At 46.7% G+C, this 27,844-nt stretch overlaps 1 protein-coding gene across 3 annotated transcripts; it reads right to left on the reverse strand.

The window, feature by feature from the left end:
* Window positions 1–1,930: 1,930 nt before the first annotated feature.
* LOC307080782 (GTPase HRas) lies at window positions 1,931–18,453 on the reverse strand. 3 transcript variants are annotated; one of them, XM_079743679.1, is made up of 7 exons: window positions 18,316–18,453; window positions 18,130–18,184; window positions 11,141–11,281; window positions 8,557–8,735; window positions 6,547–6,706; window positions 5,582–5,711; window positions 1,931–5,056 (listed from the first exon to the last, which is right to left on the reverse strand). In XM_079743679.1, the coding sequence occupies exons 3-6, from the start codon at window positions 11,249–11,251 to the stop codon at window positions 5,592–5,594; spliced, it is 570 nt and encodes a 189-aa protein (XP_079599805.1). In that variant the 5' UTR covers window positions 11,252–11,281; window positions 18,130–18,184; window positions 18,316–18,453; the 3' UTR covers window positions 1,931–5,056; window positions 5,582–5,591. The 3 variants fall into 3 exon arrangements, with proteins under 3 accessions (XP_079599805.1, XP_079599806.1, XP_079599804.1); XM_079743680.1 differs by having other exon boundaries at window positions 18,130–18,190; XM_079743678.1 differs by having other exon boundaries at window positions 18,130–18,453.
* Between the last annotated feature and the right edge of the window lie 9,391 nt (window positions 18,454–27,844).

A 27,844-nucleotide genomic window follows, 5' to 3' on the forward strand; every position in this document is an offset into this window, starting at 1 on the left:
GGTTGCTAATATCTAATTCAATGTTTCAATGTCATCAATTGTTTTTTTGTCATGTTTTGAAGGTTATTTATTGTATTAACTAAACAATTGATTTACTTTTTGTTTCAGAAACTACAAGCTTGTAGCTGGGAAAGTCAACCTTCTCCACTCACCAAAAGAATATATTATGGGATGGATGTGATGGAAATCGATTTGTCTTTTAATTATTATTACAAAGTGGCTTATATATATATATATATAAGCCACTTTGTAATAATAATATATATAGTGGATAGTATATATAGTGGATGATAGGAATATTCTCCGAAAATGCACTTTCCATTTCATTAATAGTGACACATTCTGGCACAATGATTTTTTAAATTTTGATTATGTACTCATATACATATTTGTTTACTTTAGATGAAAAGATATATAGCTTGCATTCCTTCCCATAAGAAATGAGTGGATGATGATTCCTTTTGTTATGATATTCATGTTATTAATATTTTGCCAGAGTTTAGCCCTATCTGGATTAGGATTGCTTCATTTCTGTTCCTTACCTCTCATATTTATAGAAACATCGACACTTCCTTGTACGTGTGCTATTACATTTGACATATGAAGGGAGTCGGAACACTATTATTCTTCATGGCAAAAAACGATTTGACCACTTTTGAGATATGTATGCAAAACAATTTAAACATATCAGTGACCCTTGATTTTCTGAGGCTATTAAACGATTGGTTTCACACTGAATAAGGTTAACTTCGGGTACCTTCTCCCTGAACTGGAAGATACCATTTACTGTATTAAGTGACAAAGTAGGGTTTTCGCTGGACGATGCATTCATACCATTCTATTGTATTGCGCCAAAAGATGATGTACAAATATAATTGCAAGCAACAATGGCAAAGTCTGATATGGTATGGCGAGTGTGCATGTGGAAATGCATGACCCATTAAACCACATTCGATTTGGTGTGGTTTCTCACAACATATTGGGTTGAGGTGAGATTCAAACTGTAAACCTCCTGCAATGCATTTCTGACATGCGCTCAACCGCTGAGCTACATGTAGGTGTCCACTATTAGGTTGGGACACCTAATAATATATAATTATTAATAATACATAATAATATATTTCTTCAGACATCTTTTCAAACTTTGTGCCGTTTTAATGTGTGCCTTGGGACTGCTGTTAGGATCTATCCAGGGCTTATTAACAAATGACTGAAAATAAGTTGGTCTTTAGAGACTAAGCTATTTGTGTTATTTTCGTTGGTACGAATGTATTTAAATGTTTTCGTCACAGAGTGAAGACGCCATCTATTGGTGATTAGCAGCTATTGCTTCAATAAAAACCAAAGGACGCGGTGTAAAATGTTTCTAACTTACTGGATGTATCTCCTCTACATCAGAGAGAAGGTTCAGTGCTATGGTTCTCTTACGTTTTTGCATAGCAAATGTTATTATTTGGGAATTACATTTTGCAAGTGGGAACTATGACAATTTGGAGTTAGAATAAAGCCCCTTGCGCCCCCTGTCGGCCAAGGGGGCCACTGTCTCGCTTTCCGCGTGGTGATCACTTTCAAGCCGCACCGACGCAACTCACACACTTCAGTATTATACAAAAGTTAATTAATATCTATTGTGTCATTTCAAGCATTCATTCTCCTTTTATAATTGTCTGGAGACAGTAACACATAACAATATATTATAACAATGTATTCAACCGTATAAACAATATTTGCTTCAAGTGAATTGTATTTATATATGTTACACAAATATTATCCGACTCTTGAGTATTTGACTCCAGTTACCACTCCCTCGCTCCCTCTTTCAATGCTTTTAAATTTTGATTTAAACAATAATTAGCGTAATACTTGTTATAAATTGTGTCCAATAGGTGGCAGCAAAGCCAAATCTGAGGAAAAGACCACATCAAATTCATTTTTTGACATCTTTAATTCTTTCCTGCAATACATTTGCCACAATGTTAAAGAGTAAATACATCTTAAATAGTTAACAGTTGACAGTTTCCCAAATTCCTTTGACATTTCCTCTTTCCACAGTTTGCAAGGGAGAAACAAGCCCTCAAGACCACCTTGTGCAAATTCCCAAATGGTCCATAATATAGTCTAAGCCATGCTTGCCCAAATATAGCAGTGGTTTTCTGGCTGGGTGTTCCGGTTGCAACAACGACAATAAACTCTCTAATGTACTGGGAATTTAATGCATAGATTTGTGTCTGTTCTACTTTATAAAGATAAGCAATTAAAAAGGCATGGCTGTCAGTATGTTAACACAAAATTGTTTTTCTGGGGAGAAAGTTGAACCGATTTGAACTCACTTTAAAAGGCCATTAAAAAATGTAATCATATTCTATACAATTAGGAATGTCGAAAGAAATCCATCATTTTAAGATTGTGTAAATTAATTTAAACACATGGCTTTTTTTTTTTTGCTGAATCGTCCGTCAGTACTGAAATCCATCAAGAGACCTTTCATTTTACATCCCGGCTGACAAAACCTCACAGAACACTCAGCAAGACAACATTATCACAGTCTTCACGATGTACAGAATTAGTGGATGATTTGTTTTTAAGTCTTTTCTTGTAGTGGGACAAACTTGTTTTATTTTTTTGCTGTACAAATCAGATTCTAACCGAGACAGACTCCTGCTTGACGACACCTCCATGACCCCTCAGCCTACAAGACGCATTCAACTATATTATTATGAATACATAAAATGACAAGGGCTTTCATCTGTAAATCCTAACAAAAAGTCGACGGGTCAGAAGTTGCACTTAATTAACCAAAAATCCTGTTTTCCCCATATTTATTTCGGATCAACTCTGAGAGATTCTCATACTATCGCTCTTTAAACTACAAAACACAAAATAATGGTGCTTGTGTGCCCCAGGAAATATTGAACTCTTTCTATTGGTGTAGTGAAGGCTTAGTAGAGATCTTCTCTGTTTAGACATTAATACTATACTGTACAGTGCAGGTCTCCCACTTATCCACCTTTCCAGTCATACACAGAATCCAACAGATACAACACAGAGCACACAGCCATATAGTCCCGGAGCGGGGTTCGCACCTATGTGAGGGACCCAGTCACCAACCCGTACGAGAAAGGAACCACCACCGACATGGAGGCAGTGAGCAGATGAACCCAGGAGGCGGACAGGTTAGTGAATGTTAAAAAATAAAGCAGTGCACACCCCATGATCCAAAATCCATCACACGGTATTTCACATCCATCCCCAAAGAGATCTTGCAGCAATAAATTGCTGTTCCTCTGGTGAGCCCAGGTGCCCGTTGCAGACAGAGAGAAGCAGACTGAGGATATTGTGGTGTGTGGCAGAAAAAAATCAAACAGAGGGCGTTTTCCCCACCCCCCAGTGCTGATGACGGGCCTGCCCTCGGGTTTAAGGGCAGCCCCAAAAACACACGAAAAGGACAAATGGGACTTTTTTCTTGACCCGAAAGAATTCCTGAGCCTTAAAAGCCGACTAATGCCCGTGCGGTTTTACCTTGTGGTCCGACACAAGAGTCCTCATCGTGCACGCATCTAGATGAAGGAGGGACAGAAGAGAAGCAGGAGGGAACCACACCGGTCGCTTTCCTGGTTTAAGTCACAGTCTTTTGTCTGAGCGGTCGTGTTGGCATGGCGTCGTTCAGAAAGGCAGACGGTTTGGAAACAGTCAATGTCACAGCAGGTGATGTCATGTGCTGTACCTCTGCATGCTCGCAGGAAGTGAAGAACCAAAACCAAAGCAAAAAACAAACAGAGAAAAAAAAACTAAATGGGAGAAGAGATGGTTTATTCCAGATCCCTTGACCTCAGGACAGTAAACAATGCTATTGCACCAGACCTCACACACACACACACACACACACACACACACAGACACACACACACACACAGACACGCACACACACACACACACACACACACACACACAAGCCTTTACGATAATTAGTCTACAAACACGTTAGCGTGCACACCTGGGTAGACCAGTGTGAATCTTGAAGGGAGAATCTTAATTACGGGAATAAAAGTCCATACACATTGAAACTGTATCTATGACAACCAGTATATCCACCTCAAAAGCACGTCTAACCAAAAAAAGGAATTGATAAAATTCTGGAAATTAAAAATAAATCAGGAAATTAGGCCTTTTTCTTTCGCCGTCCCGAGGAAATTAATCTCCAAACCTCAAGCGATGCAAGGAAGTCCATTTTACAAAGAAACAGATCCATATGATCAGACAGATGGTCATATGTTTTTCTATAGATGAACCGAGTGTCACATGACCACAGTGTCTGGTGTCTGGCCAAACTCAGAGCCGACTCTGTCCACCCCCTTCCAGTGGAGCCAGGGGTGGGGGACAGGACAGAGAGAGAGACGTCTGGGTGTCAGGGGTGAGGCAGGTGGGCTGAGGGAGGCACTACCCTTACGGTCACAGGCCTGTCCAGTAGACCCATTGCCTGAAGCTTCTACCTGTGTGTCTGTGTGTGTCTATGTGTGTGTGTGTGTGTGTGTGTGTGTGCGTGTGTGTGTGTGTTGTTGCCGACATCCTTTTCCAAACCACCAAAACAAAAACACCAGTGTTGAGACCGTAAAACAATAAGTTAGCAGGATCCTGTGGAGCTGCCCATGACATCACAGGGGGAGGGGGGGATGGGCTGGAGTTTGTCGTGGCAACGCTCCTGGGCAGACATGGACTAGAAAGCAGGGCCGGGTGGTGGGCGTAGGGTTGGGGCTGGGGGGGGGGGGGGGGGGGGTCTAGAACTGCCAGCCAACACAATCCAGTTTCGTCCGTTCCATAGTAAAGAGTTCTCAAGGGTACAATCAGTTCTGGCGTCGATATTTTACATGTGTGTACTTTCGTTTTCTTTTTCTTTTTTATGTTTGTGAGTATGCTTCTGTGAGGGTCCTTTCTCCTCCTCAGGTTTTTCCCAGAACGTTTCTTCACAAGGGCGGTGTAAGCTAGCCGTTCTGGGGTCCATGCTGCCACGTCCACGCGCGGGAACGTCTGTCCCTCGCCCGGCCACTCCCGGGGGGAGCTGGGAGGGACAAGAGGACCAGGTTAAGACGCAGGATTGAACACTGAACGATCTACAACATTGAATGTCAGAGTGGCTCAGCGGTGCTCTGGGCCTGAGCAGTGAGATCAGGACTACGTTTTTAAATGTGATTCTTTTTCGTCAGCAGTACTTGAAATTATTTGGATAAGCGGACCTTTGTTGACGGGTCAGGTGCTAAAGTCTCCAGACCAGAAAGTTTTCCACATTGGATTCGGGAATACACAAGAAATGGACTGAGAGTGAGTGGTGAGTTGTGGTGCAGAAACCAGTGTGTGAACCTACTGGACACTGGGATGAGTGCGAGGTGGCTGTAGGATTGGGTTCAGAACCAGTGTGGGATCATACTGGTTCATACTGGTGTCATACTGGACACTCGGATGGGTGGGTGCGAGGTGGCTTTAGGGATAGGGTGCAGAGCCAGCGTGTGATTTTGAGGGAAACCAGACTGGGTGAGAGGTGGGTGGGGGGTGGGTGCAGGGACAAGTTGCAGAGGGGTGCTCTGACCTTCAGTGCATCATGACACCACACAGCGGCAGCTCATGCAGTCCTGGCCACTCTCGTCGGGCGGGTTGAGTTTCCTCAGCTTGTGCTGTCGAATCTCCCGCACCAACGTGTAGAAGGCGTCCTCCACTCCCTGGTCAACACATGCACACATTGACACACACACACACACACACATACACGCATGCACACATGCCCGCAAACACCCATAGACACATAGATACAGGCACATGCATGCACACACACACACAAACGTGCATGCATTCAGAAATGCAGTCGCACACACAAACACACATACACATGCACACACGCACACAAATGCACCCAAACACGCACCCACACCCACACACGTAAAAGATTAGAATTGTACAGGAGAAAACAGTTGTATTCGTAAATGGTCCTCGGGAAGGGGAATTGAATGGAGGTCACTTCTAATGCTGACGGCAACTCTCCCTGCGTCCATTCATTAATCACGGGTTGGGGAGCGTTACCGTGGCAACCGTCGCCGCTCCACCAATCCCAGTGATGGAAGGAAAAAAAATAAAAAGCCTTGGGTCCTTGGGTTAATGCTCAAATTAAAATGGCCGATATGTTTTTTATTTTACTAAATTAAAAATGCGACTCCGTGACGGATCATAGGTGCTTTGTGGGCGGCCGTCGACCAATAGCGCTCGTTCCTGCGTACGTGTACGTCACACGCATCGACGCCCCTACTGCGGTGGTGAGCGTCGGCGCGTCCTCCTTAAAGCCTACGTGTGCCGATCAGAAGAAGCAGGGTCGGACACTCACACATCCAGTGAACGCTAAACACTCGACAGCGTGTTCTACGCCCCCCAGGATGAGCGGGTCCTACTGGGGCCTGATTCTGCCGGGGCCTGATTCGGCAATGTCCTGATTCCGCAGGGGCCTGATTCTGCAGGGACCTGATTCTGCAGGGGACTGGTTCTGAGACGGCAGCGGGCGGGTACCTGTCGCGTCTTGGCCGAGGTCTCGATGTAGGGGATGCCGTAGGAGCGGGCCAACTCCTGGGCCTGCCGGGTGTCCACCGTGCGGGCCGGCAGGTCGCACTTGTTGCCCACCAGGACCATGGGCACGTCGTCCGAGTCCTTTACCCGCTTGATCTGTTCCCTGTCGAGGAAGAACAACCACCACCCGCTCACGTCAGTCCCTGTTCACGGCCCGGTTCATCTTCATGGCTGTCATGCGATCGTTCTGTGAATCATTTTAAAAGCGCAGCGGCGCGGAGTAATTAATCCTAGTAATATTTTGGTGGACGTAACATTTTAATGGGGCAGCTCCTTTACAGATAAGCATCTCACGCCTTGATTCAGTTACACATAAAAGAGTGTTTTTTACGTGAGACTTTGTGTGTGATAAACAACAGTGGAGCTGGAGCCCCGGGGACCCGGCACCAGGGAGCACTAGGACCCTGAGGAGCAGTCCTCGGGCTCCGGGCTGCTGTACTACTGCACTGCTGAGGGAGGGCGGGGACAGGCAGCATTACCTCATCGCTCTCTAGCTGCAAGTGCCAAAATACAACCAGCCAGCAAGACAACCAAACAAGCAGACAGTCAGTCAGCTTGCCAGCCAGTCATACAGTCAGATAGCCTGCAGAATAACCAACAAGACAGCCAGCCATTCAGCCAGTCATTCAGTCAGCCTGCAAAATAACCCACAAGACAGCCAGCCAGCCAGCCAGCCAGCTAACCATTCAGCCAGTCATTCAGTCAGCTAGCAGATGGAGCAGGCCACTGGGTGAGATCTATCAGTCTCCTCTCCTCTCCCTCATCTGCTTCACTGTGAAGTTCACGTGCACGGCTTCACGTGCGCGGCTCCTCCGTCTCTCAGCGGTGACAACCGTGCTCACCCCCTCCCCCGTGCACGCTCCTGTCCTGGTGTCAACGCCCACATGTGACCCGAGATACAACCCAACACAACACACAACACAACCGCGGTGCTGGGGCGTGCGCTGGGAGCACTGGAAATAACCTCTGGTCAGAGCGGGGTGCCTTTACTTTACGGCCAGGTGCATTCTGGGCAAGGATCACATTCTGCAACGGAGATTCTTCCAGATTCTGCGTTCACTAACTATAGATCAAGAGCCGATGGATGGAAATAACCAGACGGGCTGTATGTCAACCAGAGGGCACTGTGTTATTTAGGGGCTGTGGTGTGGTCTGCCTATATGATGTCAGCAGCTATGTTAGGCCGGAGAGCGGAGAAGATGCTGCTACGCATTGGACCGGTGAGGTAAACACACGCACTAGTCCTCCCCTCCTTGTGGATATTTTAACATCAACGAGAAGGAGAGAATATTGGCTTCAGAAGTCACTCTCTCTCTCACTCCCTCTCTCTCCATTCACCTCTCCCTCCCCCTCTCTAACTCTCCCTATCGCTCTCTCTATCCCTTTCTATCTCTCCCTATCTCTCTCTCCTACTCTATCTCTCTCTCTCTCACTCTCTCTCTCTCTCTTTCTCTCCCTCTCTCTCTAATTGAGTCTGGATTGATTTCATTGGCAGCACACCGTAAACCTCCACTCAGGAGGCTAAGCTTTCTTTAGCCGTGTTAAATGCTTCAGAATGACATCACCGCGCTACTGCAGAGGTGCACACACACACACACACACACACACACACACACACACACACACACACACACACACACAACACACCCTTGTGTCCTCGTCAACAACTTAAAACGTTCCATAGCCTATGTTGATTAAAATTCAGTGTCCCACACCTGAGATTCAACCCCTCTCATTGGATATGTTTTCCCGCCATATAAATCACATGTTCAGACTTAAATTCACGCAATAAGGCTTGAACCCTTACATTTATCTTTACATTAACATTAAGGGCATTTAGCAGACGTTTTTATCGCATTTTATTTATTTCCAATAACATAGTTCAAATGACTAACAGACTAACTAACTCACTTATTTTTCAAAATAAAAGCCCCCCCCCCCCTGTTCCCTCACCTATATTGGTGGATGTCCTCAAAGGACTTGGTGTTGTTGATGGCGAAGACGCAGAGGAAGCCCTCGCCGGTCCTCATGTACTGGTCCCGCATGGCACTGTACTCCTCCTGGCCAGCCGTGTCCAGGATGTCAAGCAGACACGTCTCGCCGTCTATCACCACCTGCTTCCGGTACGAGTCCTGCAGAACCAGAGGGGGTAGGAGCGTTTTAGTCTCACGCAGAACCCCTCCTCACCACGGTCCCGGGACCCTCCTTTTGACCAGCACCCCCGAACCACCGTTATCTCCCTTGATATACTTTAATACAATAATAAGATAATATACAATAATATACTATAATTGTTTAGCACCATGCTAATGCTGCAGCGGCCGAGGGGTGTTTGAAATGGATGAAACTGAGGGAGTCCACTTCTGTTCCGAACAACAATTAATGTATTTAATATTTAACAAATATATTTTACGTCAAAATCCAAATCTTCACTTCCCCCTTGAACCCGCCCATTTACCGTCTATGGACCTTATTTGCCAATCGTCCATCTTGGATCCATCTTGGTTCTAGATGCTAGCTGGGTGGGTGAACGCCCCCCCCCCCCCCCCCCCCCCCCCCCCACGCAAGCTGCATTCAAAATACACTGGGGAGTATGGAGTGGGAAGGTGGTGGGGTCCCCTCTTATCTTTCATTCCTCACTGGGACCAACAGGGGTATCAGTGCCCTTTGCTTCTCAGAGGGAAGGGGGGATTGAGGTGAGTTGCTTGGAATCTGAATGTGGGCAGGAGAAAGTACAGTACACAAGACTGTAGTACACTGTTGTACACTTTGTCAATGTGTGTCATAAACAACACTTTCCACTGTAGTGCACTGTAGTGCACGGCTTCAGTCTTTCTGACAGCTCTGAGCACACTGGAGTTGGTGATCCCCATTTCGGTGTGCTCTGAGATTTCTGTGTTTGGTACGTTGTGAGCCCCCCACCCAGCTCCAACTGGACCATGGCTCTTTGTCCCAAGCACCCCCTAATTTCAGAAATACTGCTTTCAATCTTTGTATTTTTAAACATCTCAAAGGTCTGTGGCGTTGGCAGCTTGGACCACATACAGCATTCAGGTCATGGCTTTCTCCTGGGCCAGCGGGCCAGGGATTGTTCCAGATCAAACAAGGCAGCGAGCAAGCATCAGCAACATTAGGAACAATCTTTTGCAGTAGATACAAACACGTGCTACTGCTACGGCTCGGTAAACATTAAGCTTGTCTTAAGGCTGAGGTCAAAGTGCATGGAGGTGCCTGTGCTCACGCAGTCACACACATGCAAGCACACACGCGCACATGCACGCACGTGCCTCCTAGCCAATGTTTAGCCTTCCAACACATGTCCACACTAACATGGGAGGCCGTCCCTTTGTTTATGGGAACACGGGGGCCAGGAATGCACACACAGACAGGACATTGTCCACTCAGAGGCAGGCGTGGAGAAAAACAAAGATGGCTGACAGGGTCAAAAAGAAAGCAAGGTCTGTCTCTCTCTCTGTCTCTCTTCCTCTCCATCTCTCTGTCCCTCTCTCTTTCTCTCTGTCTGTCTCTCTCTCTCTGTCGCTCTGTCTGTTTCTCTGTCTCTCTGTTGCTCTATCTTTGTTTCACTTTCTCATGATGAAATGTGAACCACCGCCTTTTGCGTAACCTTGAGAAATAGACTTGAACGCTGGCATCGAGCCCCAATGGGTCCGACCGTTAACTTAGAGACCTGTTGGGTAACGTGACAAGAGTGGAAGGATCTCATTAACATCTGGTTTCACTAACAGCTCACTAACACCCAGCAGTCCACAGCAGGCTGTGCCGCCGAGAGACAGCGCGTACAGGAAACCATTCCTCCGTTGCGTTGTGGCGTAAGGAGCTTCACTTGCCAAACCGACCAATATGCCTTACACATTAGACTGTTACACCATCAGCATGAAGTGACCCGTAGAGGTTGAACATTGACAGGTGGAGTCTAACTTGCAGCCAGTGTAACATAGTCTTGGGAGGGAGGGAGGCGATGGGTGAAAGAACGTTTTCAGGTGACTTGGCAAGGGCGTTGGGGTTGAAAGTAATATAATACTGTAATGTGTGACTTTTATCACAGTATTTTATTACACAGCTCTGTTAAATACTGGTTTCTGATTGGTCCAACAGGGCATTCAGCGGTCTGTTATTTCTGTATAGAAGACCGTTGCTATGGATACAAGACCGTTGCTATGGACGCTAATCCAACTGTAACAGACTTTCTTGTGGAAGCAATGTTATATATATATATATATATATTTTTTAAATAAATAATAAATGTATTTTTGTTATATTTTGTGTAGCAGTGTAATAAGTGGGCTAATCAGGGTGAAAGTTAAAAAACAAAGATGCATAATTTGAAAGTTGATTCGGCTACTACTGATCATTCAAATGAACGCAAAAGTTACAAGTCATTTATAAATCATTACTTCAAACCCAAAGCAATATTGTAAAGTAACTTATTACTTGTCAAATGGCAGAAAGTAACTTCCCCAGCAATGCTTGCCACTGGGACGCATGTGAACCCCGACAGTAAAGTAGGGCACCGTACCTCGATGGTTGGGTCGTACTCGTCCACAAAGTGGTTCTGGATAAGCTGGATGGTCAGAGCGCTCTTCCCCACACCTCCTGCCCCCACTACCACCAGCTTATACTCCGTCATCCTCACCGCTGCTTCTGGCCACGCGCACCACTGCAGGAGACACAGGAGCACAGAGACATGGTTAGCATGTGTTAGCAACACCCACACACACACACAAATGGAATCCTATGCTAACGGTCACAAGGTCTGACGGGAGCCGTGGACTGCCCCGACGTGTCTTTCCCATGGGGTGTGTGTGTGTGTTTGTGTGTGTGTGTGTGTGTGTGTGTGTGTGTGTGTGTGTGTGTGTGTGGGCAGAGTTTAGAGAACCTAAGTGAGGAATGTGAAGTATGTGCTGAAGGTACTCTGTGTTCCAGCCCGCCACAGCCCTGAGCAGCCAGAGGAGAGCAAGTATTAAGAGAGGGGCGTGTCTGTGTGTGTATGTGTGTGTGTGTGTTTGTGTGTGTGTGTGTGTGTGTGTATGTCTGTGAATGTGTATGTATGTGTGTCTGTGTGTTTGTTTGTGCTTGCGCGTGTGTATGTGTGTGTGTGTATGGCTGTGAATGTGTGTGGTGTGTGTATGTGTATGTGTGTGTGTGTGTGTGTGTGTGTAGGTATATGTGTGAATGTGAATGTGTGTGTGTATGTGTGAATGTGATTGTATTTGTGTGTGTGTGTGTGTGTGTGTCTCAGATCAGTCTACATGGTTATACTTTTGGATGCACTGTGACTAATGAAAACAACGACTAACTATAGCTGTTACTAGAAGCTGACATCATATTCATACGACTCACATTTCAAACAACATTGGAGAAAAACAGCAATAGCAAAAAACCCTAATTCATAAGGTATCATGATGGGTAATTATCCGTACAGTTGTCACTATTCACCATCACAATTAACCTCTATGACTAATGACGAATGATGAGAAATGACGCAGGCCGTCTCTGAGAAAGATGTGTCAGCTGGCTGGCTTTCCAATTTATCTCTATGGGGAAGTGCTGGTGTTTCCAGCATGCCTCTTATATTAAATAACTCGGAACCTGTCGGGAATTTCCAAAAATCTGATCTTATTGGCCTGTAATTGAAAAAATAAAGAAAATGCTACAACTGTTAAAAATGTAGTGATTGTGCTGCCGGACAACATGCAATCACATAGTTGTGACTACAATGCTTATCAGCTGTGGAGTCTGGGGGCCATGGTCAAATTCCAAGAAAGGAGATTAGGTAAATAAGACAGAACGACTTCCTCCTGCTTTAGGGACGAGGTGTGACTCACTAAAATCCCATCACCTGCTCCAACACCTAACCCAGCTGTTTGTCTGGGTGTCCTGACCAGAGGGGCTGTAGACATCACAGCATTGTCACCATGAGCACATCCATGGTTGACGGTGGGCGGCTTCTTTGTACCGTTTGGACGATGGAAACGTGTGCAGAGAGAGTAAAGTGGAACACTGAACAACGTTTTCTTTCCTGGTGCCCACTGTGACCATTCAAAGTGGTGTACATCTGTATGTCTCTTATAGACAGCGTGGCCTTGAAGCACACTGCAGGCCGGCCATGTGTCAACAAGAAAGACATCTCTCCAGGTAAGAACAGATATACTGTTAGACTTTCCATCCCAAAGCAGGAATATGTTCTGCCAGCCACTCACACCCTCTCCCCCAGTCAGTCAGTCAAAGTAAAACTAAAACCAATCCATTTATTAGAGGAAAAAGTACACAATAGGTGATGATATGCAAACTTTAAAAAAAAAAAATTTAAAAATTTTATTCTGAATTTTGGTTCTTGTTTTCACCATTCTATGCTACATTTAAATATATACAGTGATTAGATAAAAAAAGAAGCAAAATTAGGATAATCTTGAGAGTGTTACGAAAACCAAAGTTGAATGACAGTGTTGACATATGACACGAAAGACTTTAACATGTTACCCAGAAGACTGTTACATGTTACCAAGAAGGCTGTACCATGCTGCCCAGAGGACTGTAACATGTTACCCAGAAGAACACTATTACATGTTACCCAGAGGGCTAACATGTTGCCCAGAAGACTGTAACAAGTTACCCAGAAGACTGTAACATGTTACCCAGAGGACTGTAACATGTAGCCCCGAAGACTATAACATGTTGCCCAGATTGGCTGTAACATGTTGTCCAGAAGTCTGGAACCTGTTGCCCGGCAGACTATAACATGTTGCCCAGAAGGCTGTAACATGTTACCCAAAGACTGTAACAGTGCTGCCCCAAAGACTGCATCATGTTACCCAGAAGACTGTAACATGTTGCCCAGAAGACTGTACCATGTTGCCCAGCAGACTGTAACATGTTGCCCAGAGGAATGGAATATTTTACCCAGAGACTGTAACAGTGTTGTCCAATAGACTTGAATGGTCTTGCCCCAGAGACTTTAACAGTGTTCCCCAGAAGACCGTAACAGTGTTGCTATGGAGACAGTAACAGGTTGCACAACAGCGAGGGGATTGCCCTGAGCGCCCTGTCTTCTCTCTCTTTTCCCTACTGTAAATAAAATAAGCTAATGTATGTTCAGGGCAGCCCATAGTAGTGAGTGCCTGCGCTAGGCAGAGCGAGAGCGACACGCAGCTAGCCAGCTAGCCTCCCCCCACCTCCTTCCAGCAGATAAACAGAGGTGGTGCTGTGTGTGCAGGGCAGACCCAGGCGCGGGTACAGCCCGTGGTCCCCCCTAACACTAGAGAGACCGGGCCAAAGAGCCAAAAGGAAAGAATTCAGCATCTAAATCATTATTTTAGTTCTGTTCTGAGCCTTGAGAACAAAAACAAAAATGTCATGGCAGTTGGGTCTTGGGAGGTCCGTGTCTGCGATGCATGACACACACGCACAGGCACGCACGCGCGCACGCACACACACACACACACAAAAGCACACACAAACTAAATTATACTCATTTTTATATATAAATGGAGCCAGTAATATATATATATATATATATTGCCGGCTACATAATCTTATATGATACCATCAATAAGAAAAAAAATCATTGGTCTCAATACACATTTCAATCAATACCAAACTAACCACATACTAAAACACAAAGCACATAAAAAGGAGAACTATGGCTTCAAGAACTACTGCACACCAACTATACACAAACATACGGCGGGTCTGCAACAGCATGCCTTTTAAACGCTGAACGGGCCCATCCGTTGCAGAGCAGAGATGTTCATGCTCATTGTGAGTGTATGTCAGTTCTGCCCAGTATAGCCATGCTACTCTGAAGACCTAGGGAGCCCTGGCTCCAAAACGTCTCGTAAAACTAGATCAGGTCACTGGCTAATTAATAATCCACCCGTACAATACTACATATGGAGACAAAATTGGCGGCCATCTTTGAACTCCACCTGATTTACACAAAGAAACCGCACACAGAGGTGTACAGGGATTGACCGGTTACGTCAATCCCTGACGCAAGCAGTTTTAAAACGTTGCATTTTGTAATGCCAGGGCGTTGCTTTGGACTTCAGCTCTGGAATATATATATACATCTGGGCTATCAGCATCGCCACTAGCTAAAGTTCAGCAGTCAACCAGATGCTGTTACGTTTATACCGCGTCATACGAGGGCCGTGTCATATTTACATGATGAATCCCGCGTAGAAGAACCCGCTTTACGTTGCCTTCCCGTCCTGCGCTCTGCCTGTCAGCCGGGAGCGGGAAAAGGCTGGCTGAATGAGGGACTTAATTCAAAACCAGGGCAGCAGGTTTTGATCATGTCTCCGTACAACACCTGAAGAGAGACCACACACTAGATGTTGTTTTAAAAGGCTCACAGGCCGATCCATTACCTTGTCCACACAGTCTCTGTGCTGCTCCCTCTCTTTAGCTTTGGGCGGACGGAGGGGAGAGATATTTATAGCCCACCCCACCTCCAGTCTGGGAGAATTAACAGTTCATTTTGAAACTGTAGAGCTCTGCTTGTACCAAGAGGGTAGCCTTACACACACGCACACAGGCACGCACGCACACACACACACACACAAGCATGCACACACACGCACGCAACTACAAACACACACACACACACACACGCACACAAAACCTATTCAACACAACCAATGTCCCCCCAATTGTGCTGCATGAAACATCCTGAGAAAACAATTAACTTCTGCTGCGACGCAATCCCGTCAACTTGGAAACCATTTTGGATGTCTTCTTCTTCTTCAGTTTATGGAGGGGTAATAGCAGCAAAACAACACGATAAAACAACACGATAAAAAACCAAACCTGTATTCACACGTTAAAAGAAAGGACGGGTTAGAGAGGAGAGTGTGCATGCAGCACGGCGTTTAAGAGCTTAATTGATGAAAGGCAGTGTGCTGGCAGAACCACAAGCAGGGATAATAGATTTATAATGGACCAATGATGGTAAGGGGAACCTCTCGGGGGACATATCACAGTCCAATACTGAGAGAGTGAAGGAGCCGCCATCAACCCAGCGAACCCACCCCCCCCACTCCTCCTCCTTACTATGACATCATACCCCACCATAGCCCTCAGAATCAAAGGGCCCACAGGCCGTGGAAAAATACTTGCCATTTTGTTCCTCGTGAAAATATTAAAAGATGTATACACGTCAAAAGTTGCACAATATATTTATTCTTCCATGTTTGAAATGTGTTCTGTAATTAAGTGGTGTGTGTGTGTATATATTTTAAATATTGCTTTATTTGTTGCAGAAATAATCGGTTTCAACCATGTTTCATCCATTTCAGAATTTCCTTTATGGGAGGTTGAATTTAGCCTCTTGCCATTCTTTCTATGCGTCCAACGTGATCACTGAACAGGCGGAGGCGTGTGGTGTAGCAGTGTAGTGTGAGGGAAACTAAGTCACACCCATGGCTCTCCTAGAAGGGATGTTGAAGGTAGTTGTGTCTGCCGCCTTGAACGGTAAAATAAACACAACACATCCATCTCAATCGATCACATTCCTGTTATAACTGTGTGACAAAATCCACGGTTAAACATTGTCTATTGAATAAATGAGCCCGATGAGAAGAGTTTGTGAACGTTACTAAATGTGTGTGTGTGTGTGTGTGTGTGTGTGTGTGTGCGTGCGTGCGTGCGTGCGTGCGTGCGTGCGTGCGTGTGTGTGTGTGTGTGTGTGCATGCATGCATGTGTGTGTGTGTGTGTGTCTGTATGCGTGTGAGTGTGTGTGTGACCTTTTGCCTACTTGGTCACTGGTTCAACTGGAGAGTGAGTTGGCGTCGGCAGCAGAATGATGAAATGACTTGGGACCCCTGACCCCTAGACAAAGAGTTTCTAGTTGAAAGCCATTAGGTTCACAAGCTAAACACTTTGAAGACGTCCCACTAGTACTTGGCCAATAATCTCCTAATTTATCTGTGTGTGTGTGTGTGTGTGTGTGTGTGTGATTCTGTGTGTGTGTGTGTGTGTGTGTGTGTGTGTGTGTGTGTGTGTGTGTGTGTGTGCGTGTTTGTGTGTGTGTAATGATAAATGAGAGCTCTACACACAAACACACCAATATGGGTCCCAAAGCAACGTGGACAATTTGTTCCCGGGCCTAGGAAATGATCACGTCCATTTTTTATAAATTGGTAATAATACCACTGTTAACTTAAAATTGTCAATCACGTTCGCCAAGTAATGTATCATTTGTTGAGTAAAACATATAGGCTGTTCTATGTGCTGTTCATAAATGTGTAGTAGGGTCATCATAACAGAGGGTGTCAAAGCATGCCTTATTGTAAATGAATAGCGGGGGATTTGCCATCCTTCACTATGTTTAAATGAGATGTAAACAAGAATCGAATGTTAACAATCCTAGCCTCAAATATAATTTGAATAAAGCTACTTGGCAAGACCAAAAACCCAGAAAAAAAAGATTGACAGCATAACATCTGTACTTCTCCCGAGCGTTGTTGTTGATCACCATTGCCGTGACAGCAGACAGTTCACCTAAAGTAGTCGATTCGGCACACATCCTAGACTGTATTCACAGTGACTCGTCATCAGACACCGATTTGACATTCATTAAACAAAAGCATCCACAGCAACACCCAAAACGATGCGTCGAGTTCCCCCGAGGAAATGCCCCAGCCGCCGGTCATACGCTGTTGCATGGCCCCTACTCGCCAACTCCCTCAACCCCAACATGAACACGCCACTATGTGTTGCTCTCTTTTGTGCAAAACAAGTGGAAAGCATTGCATGTGCATTGCAAGTGAACGCTTCCAGCGAGATAGTATCCACCGAGGTCCCAATAACGCCTTGCACTGGAATGCAACTTCCGCAGTACTGCGCTCGGCCGTCCTCCGTGTGACGGGGCGTCACCCTGCTCCCTCGTCAACACTGCTGCACTACTTCGCTTATGCATTGGAAACCGAATCCGGTGTATTGTTCACATTTGACGTGACGTCTCCCACTCAGGCGTCTATGCATATGCATTCGGTTTTACTTTCCAAATGAGAGCAGACAGAGAGGGGTGAACGCCGACGTATGATCGCCTCGTTGGCCAAGTTGTGCACACCCTAACTCAGACGAATCTCCACCAAAGGATAGAAAAAATAAAGGGCTGAAACGTCCAGAAGACCTCTGATCTGCTTCTGATCATGATCCACCATGAGATCGCTCAGCTCCAACACTGAGGAACCACATTACTCCATGCCATGAGTTATGAGGCTATAGTCCGAGCAGACCGCTCCTAGGTCGGTGGCACAATAACATCTGAAGTGAGGGTCGGCGATCCCCGTCGATCCCCGGACCACACACCACACCACGGTGCTACATTTTAACATCTAAACAGCAGCCATCCCGATTGAACGTACACACACACACACACACACACACACACACACACACACACACACACACACACACACACACACACACACACACACACACACACACACACACACACACACACACACACACACACACACAAACACAGAGTGGGTACTCACCACAAGCAGATGTCCACGATTCCCACAGAAGGCGACGCGGTCTCGCGGACAGTGTCTGTCGCTTATAATAAAAAATAAAATAAACGGCGGTCTCTTGTTGTGTGTGTGTGTGTGTGTGTGTGTGTGTGTGTGTGTGTGTGTGTGTGTGTGTGTGTGTGTGTGTGTGTGTGTGTGTGTGTCGCCCACCGGCTCTCGCTGACGTCAAGGGCCCCTCGCCGTCACTTCTTCTAGTAAAGCAGCACTTTCTCCTCCGTGTGGGATAAACTAAACGCGAATTCAATTGGATTCTTAGGAAAAGGAGCCCGCGTTGAACAATGCGCCTGATGAGCGAGGAGCGGAGAGGAGGATGAGGAGGAGGAGGAGGAGGAGGAGGAGGAGGAGGAGGAGGAGGTCTGTGGAGCCCACGCCCAGCAGATCCACCGAGCAGCCAGAGGTCCGCCCCGGTGGTCACCACCGTGCATGTGGTGGGTGCCCCCTGCTAGGATCGTTGCAGGCGGGTTCGGTTTCAGACGCTACGGTGAATGAATGTCATGATGGTGGTAAACAAGCAGTCATGCAGACGACATGTGAGGCTGCTCACATGCAACGCCACCCATTGGAAAAAGGGTGGCCAGCTATAAAATAGGACAGAATATAGGCCATTTAGTGCCATTGGGTGAATTGCCCCGGTTGAATTCAATTAAAAATATATCAAATTCCAATGTACGAAATCGTTGAACGTGAAATGCAAAAATCGGTTTGATAAACCCTGTGTTTTATTTTCTACAACACATTATTTGGACTACATTTCCCAGGGAGCCCGGCGGCGCTCGTCCCCGTATCCAGGAAGTGACTCCCCGTTGTCAACCACAACTTTGCCCACAGTGCCCACAATATGAAGATGTGGGATCTGTCTGACATTTACGGTTCTCCTTCCGCCTTGCTTTGACGTCAAGGTAAGGAACGGGCATTTCTGTTTAGTTCCCCTTTACAATTTATTAATTAGATGTATCTGTAGACTGAAGCCACTTAATTGACTCACATGAGCCTATTTTAATGTGCTGTATTCACCACAGCTCCCTAAAGAGATGAGTGGCTGTGAAGAACCCCCGGCCCAGAGACTCCTCGGTAATGGCCGGGGGGTTCGGGTCACGGAGATGACGGGACCCGGTTCCCTGAACCGGGCCCCTGCAAGACATGACGACCCCAGAGTGGAGGTCCCCCTCTCTCCAGCCATGCTCGTGAGGCCATGCTAGATCCTTCAGGGTCACATTCTACCCCACTCGTTTATAGAAGTGTACTCTTTACTTAAATCTTGTATAATCAATGTGCATTTTGTAGTTATTACTACATGTAATAAGTACAGCTATTACTACATTCCATGTAGTAATAACTGTAGTTATTTGTTTCCTCTTGTAGTTATTACTACATGTAACTACATGTAGCTACATCACTACATGTAATGTAGTAATAACTCTGGGTAATAATTACTACAAGTAATGTAGTAATAACTCTAATAACTCACTCTGAGGCCTTTTTAACCGGCCATTCACGTTCACCTCCAGAGCTCCTGCTAGTGTTTAGAACCAGGAGAAGGGAACCAAGATGGCCACCAGGCGAAGAAGGTCCATTGGATGTGGACTGAGGCCCTCTTCTAGAATACGTAGATCCTCATGATGTGGGTGAGAGGTGGGTCTCCAGGGTCTGGCATCTAACGGGTCGAACCTGCTGTTCTGCTCTCCCCATGTCAGAGGTCTGTGTGTGGAACCGAAGACCTCTCCAAGATCAGCTGCCTGGAGATCTGTGTGGACACGAGGGAGAACACACTGGGGAACATTGGTAAGGAGGCGACAATGTGTTTATTATCATAACGATAAGTATTATACTAATAATTCATCGCATTCACACATCGCTTTCCAAGGCACTGAAAACGGCTGACATAGTGAGTGTATTATAATTAATATTTCAAGTCACAGTGAAAAGCGATGTCATCAGACGTTCGATGAGGTTATACCACACGTCCGGACGTTTAATTGTTTTTTTTAAAGGGCCATGGGACCGGAACCTTCCATCTCAGAAATAATCCCCAATCAGACCATAGAAACAGAACAGCTTCACTTTGAAACACAGAATGAATGAAACCTAATTTCCGAAGTTGAAGTTCAAACAGGTTTCACAGGTGTATAACTCTACACACACAGCCATCCTCCAAACATGCTCGTCTGGCTGATAATTATAGTTGGGGGGGGACGGGGGGAAGGAAGCAGCTTCAATTTGCTCATCTGCCCTCAAAAGATCCAGGATTGCATAACAAGTGCAGGCATGAGGCGAGGTTGTGGGTTTTCCGGGCTGATCTCACAGCTGCCTGCCTGGTTTGGCTCTTCTGGAGGCTGGGCGGGGCTGGAGGATAGCCAGGCGGTTGGTATGAGCCTCTACGGAAGCTTCGGCGAGGCGGCGGCGTGACGTGCAACGCTGAGACGTCTCAGCGTTTTTGTCTTGTCTCCGTGCAGGTGCCTGCTTGCCCGGGCTCGTGGAGCTGAGGCTGAACAACAGCGCGATGGCATCGGTGCGGTGAGTGGAAAGTCATGCAGAATGCAGTCAGCACATCAGTCATCCTCTAGTTTCTCTGTCTGCTGGATGCTTGGTGTTTTCTTTGGGAAGGCGTGCTCTGCTATGCCCCCCCCCCACCCCCCCCCCCCCCCCCCCCCCCCCCCTCCCTCTGCGCTAGATGAAACACATGTGGTTGTCAACAGTGAATAACAGACAGAATCGATGCAGATTCACAAGAGCACACTCACACAAATCCCCCCCTCCCCCCAACAGAAAAAAATACTTTTGACTTTATTTAATAAATAAACGCTATAGAACATGACAAATGAAAAATCTGTTACAAACTATAATAAAACTTACACTAACAAACAAACACTACCAAAAATATATATCTCACACAATTATTTGATTATTCTCCCAATATGTTTTACCCCTCTCTCTAAAGGAGATCTTGTTCAAAGAAGATGTTAGGATATTGATTCCTCCTCTTATTCCTCTTGTTAAGCTTTGACCCTGATGGCATTCAGAGTATGTAGATAGAGAGAGCGGGAGAGAGTGAGAAAGAGAGAGGGAGAGAGGGAGGGAGGGAGAGAGAGAGGGAGGAAGAGTGGAAGGGAGGGAGAGAGAGAGGGAGAGAGGGAGAGAGAGACACACACACACAGAGTGAGTGGGCTGTCCTCCAGGTTCCTATTGATGGGAGCAGAGCTGTAATCGGAACCAGAGCAGCGATGGGTCCGTAGGGACGTCCGTCACGCCCCACCACGGCCCGTCCTCGCAGGGGAGAGAGAGAGAGAGAGAGAGAGAGAGACCCATAGAGAGAGAGAGGGGGTGGAGAGAGAGAGAGAGAGAGAGAGAGAGAGAGAGAGAGAGGTGGGGGGGAGAGAGAGAGAGAGGGGGGGGGGGGGAGAGAGAGAGAGAGGGGGGGGAAGGGAGAGAGAGAGAAGGTAAGGGAGAGAGAGAGGTAGAGAGATGAAGAGAAAGAGAGAGAGAGAGAGAGAGAGGGGGAGGGAGGGAGAGAGAAAGAGAGGGAGAGGGGAGAAAGAAGGAGAGGGAGCCTTAAGCACAAGGTCAGGGAGCTGCTTCAGCAGTGATGAAGTCAGGGAGGGCCGGGCGGTAGGGGCCCGGCGGTAGGGGCCCGGCGGTAGGGGCCCGTGGGGACTCAGGCCTGACGGGAGAGAGGATGGTGCACACATTGAACATGATGCATGAGGGGGAGATTTACTCTGCCTCCAGCGCCTCAGACGCCCACAGACAAGGAAAAAAGGATTCTCATAGGAACCCGGTGAGAGACAAGACATGACAATAGAGCAGCAAACACCCAAGGCGTCAACTACGGAGTAACATAGGATATGAATCCTAGAATGATATACATAGTAGAGTAATAGTGAAGTGACATCGAGAAGATTGAGAGGAAGAATGAGAGGACTTGAGGGAGAGAGAGTGAATCGGTTCATGTTCAGCTAGTCTCTAAATATATATATTCTGATCTGGTATATTTATAATATATATATAGTGATACAGTATATATATATATATATATAGTGATCTAGTATATTTATAATATATATATAGTGAACCAGTATATATATATGTATGATATAGTGATCCAGTATATATAATATATATAAAGTAATCAAGTATATATAATATATATAAAGTAATCCAGTATATATAATATATGTATAGTGATACATTATATATAATATAATAATTGTGAGTATATATAATATGTATAAAGTGATACAGATGGATGAGCTGTGTCTCTCACCCGCCAATGAGCCGGGACGCTTCTTGGAATTGTATTCTACCGCATCACCTAGACGTTTTGATCACACTACAGCTGTGTCATTAATATCAGGCAGATAAGAGCAATAAAGCACATAAACGCACACACAAGCACATGCATACATGCAAGCGCATACACACGCACACATACGGACACGCACATATACAAAAATGCACACAAACGCACACGCACATGCACAAGCACACACACACACATTCACAATCAAACACACACACACACACATACACACATACATACACATACACAGAGTGAGACGTGGAACACACACACGCACACACACACACACACACACACACACACACACACACACATTTTAATTCTTTATTTGAATCCACCAATTACATTACAAGTGACAGGATTCAAATATTTCAGAGATGAGATAGGTCTTTGTTCAAGGGTACCAAAAACATCTCCTGCGCCACACTGCCAGACTGCCTATCACTGCTGATATGGAGCAGAACTTTGCTAATTGTTTAGATTTTCTGCTAGAGAGCCCTGCCAGCCTTAACCCACTGAAAACACGGTTGTGGACATGCCCCAAGCTGCCAAAAATAAACACTATTAGCTTGCACTGGTAGCCTAGGTCCCTTAGTATTTCCAGAATGGGCTGGTATTTAACGATTTGCAGCCTGCAGCTTGTGTGTCCAGTTTCCCGCTGCTATTCCTCCCAAAGCCTAGGTAGCTGTCCTAGCCTGCTTTGGTCAGAGGGACCTTCCTCTTCCTGAGGTACAGCAGGAGGGAAGCTCTGGCAAGCTCTCTGACAGTGGCATCATCATTGTTGAGCATGCTGATGAGGTGTGTCAGACTGGTAGCAGTATATACCCATCCACGTTTGGGACACCCAGCCCCCCCTCTTTATGTGAGAGGAAGATGAGATCCCGGGTAGAGTGTGAGTTCTGCCCTAGCCATTTTCTGACAGCCTGGACTGTTTTATTTTTCATGTCCCGTAAGACATTTTGCAGGATTTGGAAGTTTTCAAAGAGGTGTTGTACCTTTGCCAGGGCCACCTCTCTGATAGCGTCCAGTTTCATGACTACAGGCACAGGCACACACACACACACACACACACACACACACACACACACACACACACACACACACACACACACACACATCCACACACACACACACACACACACACACACACACACACACACACACACACACACACACACACACACACACACACACGCAGCACCAGTACCAGGTGGGGGGCTGCCAGTGGACAGGTCACTGGGGCTAAAAAAGAAGGGACAGGACGCTGTGGACCACACCCAGAGACGCGCCGGGCCGGCCGGACGTCAACACTCTCTGATAGCATTTCCTGCTCTGGGCTTCTGGGGTTTGGCTGGAGAGGCTGTAGTGGACCTGCCCTAACACTGACCGAGTGTTATAGGTCTGTTGTGGTCCAAAAGTGTGTGTGTGTGTGTGTGTGTGTGTGTGTGTGTGTGTGTGAGTGCGTGTCAGGGAGAGGGAGAGACAGTTCCGGGAAACAGTTTGGGTCACTCCTTTACTGAACATAACCTCATCACAACCTCTATTGTGCTTCTACTGGTTCATAATATTGTGTTTCCCTTCAGCCAGTTTTTTACTGCCTCGGCCATGTTGATGTGTGTTCCCCCATGCCATTAAATCTGTTATGAATCGGAGGGGATTGAATTGGGACCAGCGGGGAACTTCCCCGGGAGGAGCTATTTTGGCCGAGCGGCGACTGCTGTTGACTCTTCCCCCTCCTCCGATGGAGTTCCAGCCCCCCCCTCCCCAGCTGAAACGGGTCTCTGTCTCCATAGCGACCTGGGCAGCACTCTGGCCCACCTTCAGGTGTTGAGGCTGTCCCGCTGCTGCCTCCAGGACCTTGATGGCATCATCCCCTTCACCCACCTCAAGGTAGGACTCACCACACGGGACACTAGGCCTGACCCTGGTTCCCCCTGCAGTCATGTTTCCAGGCACCTCTCACTGGGCGATTAAAGTTTAGTTTTTTCACCCAGTGTTTCCAAACTGATTCTGTCACTTTTTTATTCATGTTTGCATAAGATAAGGAGATTGTCCATTTTAAGGCGTTATGTTTTTGGTGTTTTTGAATCCGAGCCACCAAAGACATCTCCCTCTGCTCCCTACCTCCCTACGGTTCTGCACCATTGAGGAGTCTTGCATTTCACACACCTGTGATAGACTAGATAGGGGGAGGGATCTCTTGAACCCATCACGGAAGAGATCCTCTGGTCAGAAATGAGCCAGGTGTGGTCTAATATCGAAATGGCCTCAACTCAAAAAAAATCACAGCGTGTTTCACTCACTCATGGCTAACGGGAGGCTAGGCAATTTCTTACAAACTACACATAAATAAAAGCTCTTAAATCGTACCTACAGCAAGTTTAGGTTTAGCTTGAATGTTTGAATGGTTCAGAAATGGTTCAGTTATAATAAGAAAGAGAGTTGTATAGTGTTAAACCTCGGTTGGCCATTTGGAAATGATTAACGTATAGGTCAGTTCAATCCAAGCCTCCATCAGCTGTAGTCGAACAACAATGTAAGGGAAGAAGAAAACTACACTGCTCCCCTCACCCTCATCTCTTCCCCCACCGACAATCTCCTCTTTACCCCCAACCCCCTCCACTCCCAGGAGCTGTACCTGGCCTACAACAGCGTGTCAGACCTCAGCCAGCTCAGCATGCTGGACCAGCTGCAGGTCCTGGACGTGGAGGGGAACGACGTAGACGACTTGGTGCAGGTTCAGAACCTGGCCTTCTGTAGCCAGCTCCACACCCTCAGCCTGCAGGGGAACCCGGTGTGTGTGCGGCCACACCCCACCGCCAGCCAGGTAGTGGAGAGCTTCACCCTGGGGGAAGACATCTCTTGGGTTTGGGGTTGGACTGCGGGAGTCCATTCTGAAATGGACTGCATTTATAAAGCGCTTTTCTAAACAGAGGCCACTCAAAGCACTTTACAATATCGCCTGACATTCAGCCATCCATGCACACATTCACACACCGACGGCGGTGTCAACCACACAAGGCGACAGCCCGCCTTCCTGTTACCAGCCAACCCACTACACCTCCTGAGCTACATTCTGCCCCTCATGGGAGTTCATGTGGGAGTTTTGGGTGAAGATAAGATGGCTCGATAGCTACATAAAGGGGAGAGGTTGCTCAACACATAAACCAACTAGAATGGAGTACAACAAATAGTTTCATTCGTCATTCATATTGACAGCTGAATTCTAGCCGTCACTCAGATGGGCCCGTCTATCTGAAATCAAGGTGTGTCCTTCCAGTCCAACGAACCCTTCACTATAACAGTATAGGATAATATATTCCGTCTATGAGGCGTTCATGCACCAAACAGCTACGTTTCCATGCTCGTGCTCTGGGCGAGTCAGCACTTGTTTTATCGTGAATAACTGTGTTATGATGGACGGCCACAGCTTGGGCAAGGTGTGCGGGTGTGTGTTTGTGTGTGTGTGTGTGTGTGTGTGTGTGTGTGTGTGTGTGTGTGTGCGCGGGTGAGCGTGTGCGTGCGCACACCACACGTCGGTGTGTGTGTGTGTGTGTATGTGTATGTGTGTGTTTGCACGCATGCTTATGTGTGTGTGTGTGTGTGTGTGTGTGTGTGTGTGTGTGTGAAAGAGTGTGCAAGTGTGTGTGTGCTCAGCAACGGCGAGATTGCTCAATTTCCTAATTAAAATTCTGCTCACCAAGTTATTGACGAGCCATCAATTCCAGAGTGACTCTGCCACAGTTGGGGGAAGAAACAGTTCATTCAATTGTAGATCATAATTGTAATCAAGCTCTTTCGAGGGCTATGACGTTAAGTAACAATTATACATTCAATACTTATCTCAGCTCATCCTTTGGCAGTTTGCCATTCACATATTGCAAACGTTTCATTTGCATCTATTTTAGTGATTTTCAAGGCACAAGGCGATGGTGCACATCCATTCACCACTCAGGTATGTGAAAAGCCCAATCCGGTGGATGAGAAAGATCTCCGTCGAGATGCCTTGCAAAGGGCTGAGGAGGGGATTAATTAGCCTCATTGTACAGTGAAAAGCTATTCTATTCAACATGCTCATTGTGTGGCGTTCACAAGCCTCCATTCTCTCTGCTGGTCGCACTACCAGCCATTTTGTAAAACAATGATTGAATTTAACATTCAAGTGTCGATGTCTATACCGAGAAATGACCCACAACTGCTGCTGTGGACAAAAAATCCTCTCATCCAGTGGATCTACAAAACCCAGTGTTTCTGACTCATTACCTGTTATTACAATTCCTTTTGCTATGTTATAGTAGAAACAAGCTGTAAGTAAGGACATCAAGTCAAAGTTTAGAACTTTTTTGGGACGAATGTTCGCTCGCTGTGGTGGGGATATACCGGTGGGTTTGATACTGGTAGGTTTCCCGACTGGTGGATTGCGGATCGGTGTGAATGAATGTGTTTATTTACACCCAGCAGCGGGGCATTAATTAGGAAACTGGGGCAATGAGGGGAGAGGCTGATCTGAATATGCATGAGGGGGGCTCTTTGTGGAGGCAGAGGGGCTTCCTGGGTCTCTCTCGCTCTCTTGTTCTTCCTACACTCTCACACATGAAGACAAACGCACACATAAAGGGGAAAGCACACACACAACTCACATACACACATTTGGACATGTGCTAACATCTCCACTTCCTCTCATCCAGCCCTCGTTCTTAACACGGTGTCCGCCTTTCCAGTCTCTCGCTCTTTGTCTCTCTGTCTCTCTCCTTCCCTCTTTCTCTCCATCTCTCTCCCTCTCTCTCCCTCACCTTCTCTCTCTCCCTCTCTCCCCCTATTCCTCTCTCTCCTTCTCCATCTCTCCCCCCTCTCTCTCTCCCCCTCTCTCTCTCTCCCCCCCCCCCCCCTCTCTCTCTCTCGCTCTCTCTCTCTCTCTTTCTCTCTCTCTCTTTCTCTCATTCACTCCATCTGGGAGTTTGGCTGAAGGCTAATTTGATCTCTCCCTGGCAGAGGGCTTTTACTGGGCTTCACTCTGTTTCCTATATCTTCCTCTAGCTCTCTCTCTTTCCGTCTCTTACCCCTTCACCCTCTTTTTCTTTCCCACTCTCAACAGCTTAATCTCTATCTTTCTTTCTCTCTCCCACTCTCTCTTTTCTGAGGCTTGACACTTTGTACCAGGCTTGTTACAAAGTTGCAGCTAGCCTAGTTAGCCTCCCAACCAGCTTGCCTCACAACCAGCTAGCCTCACAACCAGCTAGCCTCACACCTAGCTAGCCTCCCAACCAGCCCGCCGAATAACCTGCTAGCCCATCAACCAGCTAGCCTCAGTCCCAGTAAGCCTCCAACCACCTAGCATCACCCCCAGCTAGCCTCCGACCACCTAGCCTCACAAACAGCTAG

The sequence above is a fragment of the Pollachius pollachius genome (assembly GCF_949987615.1).
Source record: "Pollachius pollachius genome assembly, chromosome: 9".
In the NCBI taxonomy this organism is placed as follows: Eukaryota; Metazoa; Chordata; class Actinopteri; order Gadiformes; family Gadidae; genus Pollachius; species Pollachius pollachius.

What these genes read in the sequence shown, in the direction of transcription:
- LOC307080782 (XM_079743679.1), bottom strand. Translation starts at nt 11,251, where the DNA reads ATGACGGAGTATAAGCTGGTGGTAGTGGGGGCAGGAGGTGTGGGGAAG. An exon ending in GAGGACATCCACCAATATAG is followed by an intron (nt 6,707 to 8,556) that starts GTGAGGGAACAG and finishes CTTCCTCGACAG; the next exon opens with GGAACAGATCAAGCGGGTAA. An exon ending in CCTCGGCCAAGACGCGACAG is followed by an intron (nt 5,712 to 6,546) that starts GTACCCGCCCGC and finishes TGTGTTGACCAG; the next exon opens with GGAGTGGAGGACGCCTTCTA.